The sequence below is a fragment of the Sinocyclocheilus grahami genome, unplaced genomic scaffold (genome assembly GCF_001515645.1).
Source record: "Sinocyclocheilus grahami isolate Dianchi unplaced genomic scaffold, SAMN03320097.WGS_v1.1 scaffold163.1, whole genome shotgun sequence".
In the NCBI taxonomy this organism is placed as follows: Eukaryota; Metazoa; Chordata; class Actinopteri; order Cypriniformes; family Cyprinidae; genus Sinocyclocheilus; species Sinocyclocheilus grahami.
Window position 1 is genome coordinate 515,933 of NW_015505342.1, and position 8,563 is coordinate 524,495.

The 8,563-nt window shown below is 33.4% G+C and overlaps 1 protein-coding gene across 1 annotated transcript in view; it reads left to right on the forward strand.

The window, feature by feature from the left end:
* The window catches only part of LOC107593084 (guanine nucleotide-binding protein G(o) subunit alpha-like), a 31,171-nt gene that overhangs the window by 14,219 nt on the left and 8,389 nt on the right, over positions 1–8,563 (forward strand). Inside the window, exons 5-6 of the mRNA XM_016282667.1 lie at positions 2,950–3,078; positions 7,899–8,028. Coding sequence (XP_016138153.1) covers positions 2,950–3,078; positions 7,899–8,028 — 259 coding nt within the window. The remainder of the gene's footprint in view (positions 1–2,949; positions 3,079–7,898; positions 8,029–8,563) is intronic.

Genomic DNA, 8,563 nt, shown 5'->3' on the forward strand with positions numbered 1-8,563 from the left:
TGACGGCACCCATTCACTGCAGAGGATCCATTGGTGAACAAGTGAAGTAATGCTAAATATCTCCAGATCTGTTCTGATGAAGAAACACATCTTGGGTGGCCTGGGGGTGAGTAGATTTTCCTTTTTGGGCGAACTATTCCTTTAATGATCAGCCTAGGCCAGTTAAAAACCATCAGAACTGGTTTTAGCAGAGTTTTTTTCTTGTTGGGGCTAGGTAAAAAAGACAATTTCTGGAGTCTACAGCTGGTAAAATTAGCCTTTGCCTTTCCCTAAGGAGCGTTAGAGGGTTAGACATATCCACAGCGACAGGGCCTTTGGGTCGTGCTGGGAATTGAAGGCCAGCAGCGAGTGAATGTTGCATACACCCAGACGCATTTAAGGAAACACACCTCACACTTGTGTGCTCAGTCTCCTCTCAGGCCTAAGGTGTCCACAGACATGCCACCCAGGGGGTTTACAAGATCAGACTCGGCTGGAATGCCAAGGAATCGCATTGGCACTGAGGATGGGATGTGTCTGTTTAGCTGTCACTAAAACCAGAAACACTATGCAGAGTGAGTTCTTAGTTCACTTTGGCCGTTACAATCTTAGTACTTGACAATGGTATTGTTATTAACTAAAGTTAAAATTATAAAGCTGAAATAAAATAATATATTAGATAAAAATCTAAAGAAAAATGTAAAATGTTGCCACCTACTGTTATGGTGGAGCAACAGTCTGAAAATAATCCTGCTAAAGCATGTTTGTTAAAGTTAACAAGCAACTAAACTGAATAATAGAACCATTGGTTTAACGATACATACGTTTGATAGTAACCGTTTACGCTAACGCCTAGCACTTGCTATAGAGTTGTGAATGTGAGAATACAGCACATATGTTTCCGTACTCACTAATGCAAAAGAGTTTCCTTCAAATATCTGCCATTACACTATGTGTTACAGTTAGGTAGCTTGCATGTCAACAGTTAATTACTTTAAATGATGAGAAACTTGTTTAGCGGCATTGCGGAAACAAGTTGAGAGAATTTTGCTGTGAAAGTTACTTAAACTGCAGTCAAGTTAGTACTCTTTTGAAAAAGTAGTTACTCTACAAGCTACTAACAAAAAGTAGCTAACTTAAGCTAAATTTAGTTGAAAACATGAACATAGTCAATAGCTAGCTATAGAAAGGGCGACAGGAGCTAACTTCAAATTTCTTAACATGAATCTCTTCAAACCAGTGCTTTAGAATGAAATTAGCCATGTTAGATAAACTACTTTAAAACTTTAGCCTGCCTAGCTGTAAGCTAATTGTCATTTACACTCTTTTCAGGAGGTAGTTAGCCACTCTACAAGCTACTAACAAAAAGTAGTTCACTTGAGCTGAATTTAATTGACAACATGAACCTAGTCAATAGCTAGCTAAAGGACTACATTTTAGCTAACTTCAGCACAATTCTCTTCAAACCATTAGCTCTAGCATGACATTAGCCATGTTGGGTAAACAACTTTGAAACTTCAGCTTGTTAGCAATAAGCTACTTGTCATTTAAGCTAGTCTTTTTTTTAAACTAGTTAGCCACACTTGCTAGCCACAAGCTATTCCAATTTAGTTCAAAGGGCTTTTTTGTCTGTGGACTGCTAACAGCATTGAAGCTGCAATGCTAAATATTAAAATATGACAGGGATTCATTGCCCTTAGATGATAACAGTTCGTGCTAATGATGCTATAGTGTCCCTTGCAGCAACCGTGTGAATGCAACGCGTACATTTCAGCACGCAACAGTGTGTACGTCAAGCTGTGATGTGCTAGCATATAGTATAACATGGTCTTCTGTTTGCATGAACTGAATGATAAAATGGTCTTATCAGTGCAGGAAAAGATGCCTCGAACAATCTTAATCAAAAACTGTGGCACAGTTGTCTGAGGTTATTGCTTCAACACTGTGTTTACGTGTTTGTCTAATTCTCTCTTCAGGGTGTTTGCGATCTCCTGGGAGGTGTGTGTATCGCTACATAGCGCGCACTCCAGGATAATCCCTCTCTTTAGCACATCCGCGTACAGAAATCCCCCCACAGATTTGCTTATACTGTATCATTCTGTATTTACATTCATGCTGGTAATTAGCATACAATGCGTGTTTCCCCTGGGCCAGTCTTATCGCCACCGCAGACGCTAACTGCAGTCAGAGGTAAAGCTGCGTACCTAGACAATGAAAGACTGCCTTTAAGGAGAGGGCTTTTCCCACAGAGACCCGATTATAAGAGGTGAAGAGCCGTGTTTGCACCCAAGCCTCTTTTTTACCAAGACGTTGCTGGAGCTGGAGTTGTTCCCTAAAACCTGCTGGTATCAAACCAGGAACCGCTAAGGGGCAGGATAATAACTTGTAAGGTTTCAATGTAGCAAGAACTAAGTCTGGTGTCACTAACACAAAATAAACTAGGTTGTGTGAAAGCACTATATATCGGTACCGATTATCAACCGATATTATAGTGTTTTTTTTTTATTGGCATGTTGTGTATGTGTGTTGGATATTTAATTTATTTCCCCCATTTTTAAATTTTCATAACATTTTCTGTCATCTAACACACTTAAAGTTCATCTTTAAAAAGTTTTTTCCCTGTACATTTTAATACTGTGATGCCTAAATTCACATATAAATTCATAAATAGGATTTTTTAGTTTTTAATTTGAGACCAGTGTTGTTATTGTTAAGTACTAAATTAACTAAAACCAAAGTTAATTATATGGATTACTAATGAATATGAAACCTGAAACTTTGTATCGGCCATGTATTGGTTATCGGCCATAACGGGACAATAATTATAGGCTTATGAGATTTGTTCACAGAACTTCTGGCCAAGAACCAGGTCCATTTGGGTGGAAAAGGGAATCCAGACAGAACGTCGAAACGTCTCATTACTGTACTTTTTGTTGTAAAATTTGTTTATCTATGTCTCTCTGTTCCCAGTTTTTTCGAGAACATGGGCAGGGTCATCGCTCCCAATTACATGCCGACAGAAACGGACATTTTAAGAGTCCGACTAAGAACCACGGGAGTAATCGAGACGCAGTTCAAAGTCAAACACCTAGTCTTCAGGTAAACAGTCTCTTTATTGTCAGTTTGTCGCAACTGTTGTTACAAGAAGTTGTAGAAAAATGTCTGAATCATCAAACATCAAGCTTTTTCAGTTTCTCAGTTCAAGCGTTTTCAGTTGATGTTTGTCTAAAAGTAGCTATAGCAACTGAGTAAAAATTGAGGGGGTTTCCTTCTCATAACTTCACGATTTCATGATATTGACCATGTCAACATCCTCATCCTCCATCTCTCACTATCTTATGAAATGTCAGCTTGCATGACGTTCTGAAGCATCGCTCCATTCGTCAATATCCTAACTGGCATTATCAGCATTGAGCACAAGTTCAGCTTTGATTTGGATGCAAGACTTGTTTGAATTCATCTGAGTTTGTTTTTTTTTTGCTTGCTATGACGTCTTGTTGAGTCTGAGCTTAAATATGTCGACAAACAACTTTTAAAGGTATATGCTAATTGTTTGTTTAATTTGAACCCTTGTTATTTTAGTATCATTGATATACTTTCATTGATTTTTTCTGTTTTCATTTAAAGTTTTAGTCATTCGTTTTTTTTAAATGTCTATATAGTTTTTATTTTAAAATTAAATTGTTGTTCATTTTCTATCTTGTGTTCTTATGTAGTTTACGTTTTACATTTAATTTATATTTAAATTTTAGGTGTATTTGTTTTAGTTTATTTAGTTTTATTTTAGTACTTCAACTTATTCTAAACAAAAATAAGAAATGTTATTTATTTATGCTTTATTTTTTCAGTTGATGTTTATTTTATGTCAAGTAATGGCATTTTTTAATGGTTTTAGTTTTAGATAACATTTGCTTGATGCACAGTTTAATCATAAATCCCAGCTGTTTGCTTTAGTCACAGTCACAATGACATTTGATCCTCAAAATGTTAGAATGGAAAAGTTTCATGTGTGTTCATTGTCCTCTCAAGTTTAATTTTGCGCAAACATTGGACTACCAATAAAACGATTGGGAGGTTTCATGGGAAATGTGAGTAATTTTCTGCCTGGCAGGTTTTACCAGCCATTTGAATGTTAATGGAGACATTTACAGCTATGAGATGCCGTCAACTGTTTGATATGGCATGGAAAGATAAGTGTTTTGGCATTTGGTGGAAAGCAACTGTCTTTGTCTATACTTTTTCGTTTGCTTCTCTTGGGCTCTTTCTGCCCTGAGAGTTGGCAAATTTATTGGCTTCAGTTGAAGGCTTCTGCAATAATATTTATATTACATTAATGCTAAATCTAAATTTCCACGGCTTTCATGACAGTTTTTAATAAAAGAGCTTCTACAACATCATAAAATCAAAACAAGATGAAACTGTTTGTGGGATGTAGGGATGTTTGAAACACCCAGTTGGATGCCAATCCATTTAGTCGTCTTCACAGTTTGGTCTTTAAAAAGGTCAATTTTTCCGTCTGAAAAAAATTGTTAATCTGTTTTCTTTGTTGGGTTTTTAAGTTAAATTGTCCCATAGAGTATAAATATGAGGAAAAATATCCCATAAACACTGAAATCAGAGTGGAATTAAGAAGATAAGGGGGCCCCACTATGATTAAGTCCTTTGTTCATTATAAGCAGTGAACTCTAAAGCTGATGTTATGTGGAGTAATTGTTATATGAAATCTGTTTAGTTCCTCATGAGCTCTAGAGTGAATTAATTCGGTCTGGGATAACTTGGTGTCAATCTTCTGCACGCTTGACTGCTCGTCCTTATCGCAGCACTTCACACGCGTCCCATGCTGAAACCTCATGATCTTTATCATATCACTGGATTCACACCTCACTTCTGATATACACACCCATAGCTGCTGCATATGTGCCTTTGCCTGCCACAATTATTACATTTTTTTAATCGAACGATTATTTATTTATGCATTTATGCATTTTTATTATGCATTTATGGGTTTATTAATGCTTTTAATTCATTTTTATTTTATTGCTGCATTAATTTTATTTACTATTGTTATCTAAAAATACAATAGACAAAGACAATAAAATACTGTTTCTCATGGCCATATGTAAATGCTATAGTACCGTTTTAAATCATTTGCATTATTCATTTTTGCAAACAGTTTTGCATTTTATTTGTTTTTTAAACTTTGTGTGGTCAAATACCCCTAATTTAACTAATTCCAAATAACTTACATTTAACTTATCAACATTAAAAATCATATTTATTTAATTGTTTATTTATGCATTTTTATGCCTATATTTATTTATGCATTTTTATGATTTTTTTGTGGATATATGCTTCATTTTTATTTTATATTGCAACATTTGCATTCATTAAATTTGTTATAGTTATCTAAAAATACTTTTTCTTATGTCCATATGTAAATATAATACTATTTTACATAGTAATTTGCATGATTAATTTTTGAGAACGGTTTTGCACTTAATTCAATTTTCAGTCTTGATGCTTTATTCAAGTGGCCAAATGTTCATAATTTTCTTATTAGCAAAATAACTTGCATTTAGCTTGTCAACCATAAAAGAGTAATTCATTACATTAAAAAGTATTTTCTTCCACTGATTATTATATGCAATAATTATTGCATAGCTATTTTCTTAATTGGACATAAGTAGGAACAACATGATGTTATAGGTTTGTTGGTCAGGAAGTGATTTCACTGTTTTTTCACGTGAGTTTAATGAAATCTCCAAAATAATTTCCTTGCTGCAGCCGAAATCTAAATATCAGGTGGCTCCGGGTCACCCTTGACATGTGAGCTGTAATTAACAGTGTAATGATCAGTGAAATGACTTGCGTCTTGATCAGTGTGTTTAACACCGCACGATTCTCACCTTGATCATGTGGCCACATCAGATCATCCCATAATTAAACAAAGCCATTATTAACCCTTTGTGCTGTTGGAAAAACCGTGACCGACCAGAAAACAACAGGAAGAAACACTGGTTTGATTTATTTATTTTTTTTCTTGTTCAAATTTCCTGTTGCAGCTGAATAGTGAATAAAATGCTATATAGATACATCTTTATATTTAGATTTACAACGATTTATTCATTATATAAATGTTTAGATGTATTTCAATTGCGTAATTTATATTATATTATATTATATTGCATTATTACAGTATGTTTAGGATTTAGAATTGTATATTTTGATTTATATTTATAGATTTGAATTAAAAAATTAAGTAAAATTCATTGTTTACATTTATAGATTAGCATTCAGATTAATACATATTTTATATAATTATAAAACATTTATATATAAATCTAAACATATAAAAGTAACTTCTAAAGAAATAGTTTTAAATTTAAATATATCTATTTTTAAATGGTAATGAATTGTGAGTGTACAGTGTACATGAAAATTCTGTGTATAAATGTAGCAATGTATAAAAGTGAGTGTAAATATAATACATTTTGTTAGTGTGTTTCATATTTCATTAAAAATAGGTATGCTTTCTATTTTTAATTAAAATGGTCAAACATTTTTCCTGTTAAACATGATCTTTTTACCTGCAGTTTATTGTACACGAAAACCAATGTAGCAGTTAATATCATAGTGTCAGCATCAGCTATGTTCATGATTCAGTTAATTTGTCTGATTTTTATGGGAAACCCTCATGTATTAGTGTCCCATAAGGCACATATAGATTTATTTTTCCATCATGTTTGAAGTGTGTGTATTGATAGTTTTCATTTCAGACGTGTGGGGGAATCTTTCCCACAAATATAGCGACGAGACGGCACAGGATGAAGTGGAAGCTTTTTATCTCTCCTCTTTCCACTTCTGTTTCAGTTTTTTATAATCTATTTCTTACTATGTGTCAGTAAGTTGTTGTTATTTTAGCATGTGTGTTTGCCTCTGTTATTTTTTTAGGATTACTGATGAACTAATGTACTTTGATTTGTATTAGTTATCTATTTTAGTTTTAGTTACAGTTATAGTAATGTTGTCATTTTATTATTATTTTTATTATGTCTATATAGGCTTTTTATTAAGTTTTACTTTTATTTATTTTGAGTTATTTCAGTACTTCATCATACAAAATGGAAATTAAATATATATATATACAGTGGGTACGGAAAGTATTCAGACCCCCTTAAATTTTTCCCTCTTTGTTATATTGCAGCCATTTGCTAAAATCATTTAAGTTTTTCATTTAAATGTTTTGGTTTTGAAATGTTGTTGTATGCATTTGTCATTTTTATTTAATTTCTTTTATTTTCTTAAATGTGTGTGTGTATATATTAGTATTTATAGAGTTTTAGCTTTTAGTTTTAATTACTTTTTCTTATTTGTAAGTCGCTTTGGATAAAAGCGTCTGCTAAATGAGTAAAAGTAAAAGGAAGATGGAAAATAAATATGAGAGAGAGAGAATGAGAGAGACTTCTGTGTTTAGGAAACAAAAAAAAGCTCTGAGAAGAAACACACGCCATTTTCCCCACTCTTTTTAGTTTCAAAAATAGACATGTAGAGGAGAAATATATAATGAAACATGTCATGTTTTGATGCCTCTTTGCGCACTGCTAGCTAAAAAGCGAACTCTTTTAGTGTTGGGATCTAAAACACAGTGAGGGGGAATTTGGCGGAGATTGTTAATTTGAGAAGCTTGTTTGATGACATCAAAGTTGGTCTGTTTTTCACATGTGCGGATATGTGTCGCTAGTTAGCAGCATATTAGCATATGTGACGCTGTTAGTAAAAGTCAACATGAAATGATGTTCAAAATCCACTGTACTTTTGTAACTTGATGTAATACCTAAGCTAAAATGGTTTTGTGTTGACTAATGATACTGAGGTGTTTCTTTTCCATTCGAGGACATTTTGTGTCTTTCTCTCCACAGATTGTATGATGTTGGAGGCCAGAGGACGGAGAGGAGGAAGTGGATCAGCTGCTTTGAGGATGTGAGGGCCGTGCTGTTCGTCGTGGCTCTGAGTGGATACGACATGACGCTAGTAGAAGATCCATCTATGGTGAGAAAACAGTTAATTTTGCATTCACCTACTTCATTCGTTTGTTCAGGAATATTAACTGAAGGCCTCAGGAATCAAGATCACCACGGAGTTATTTAAAACTGTAGTTTTTGGATGTTAAAACAGTATGCTAGTATTAAAAAATAATAAGTGAATTATGTATTAGTTATATATAAGGTGTTATTATTTATAAAAATTCTGCCATCATACATTTTTGTAAGGACAGTTAAAATAAATAAATTTTGTGTGTGTGTATTATATATATATATATATATATATATATATATATATATATATATATATATATATATACATACATACAGTGGTGTGAAAAAGTGTTGGCCCCCTTCCTGATTTCTTATCTTTTTGCATGTTTGTCACACTTTAATGTTTCAGATCATCAAAAAAATTTAAATATTACACAAAGATAATGCAAGTAAATACAAAATGTAGTTTTTAAATGATGATTTCATTTATTAAGGGAAAAAAGCTGTCCAAACCTACGTGGCCCTACGTGAAAAATTAATTGCCCCCT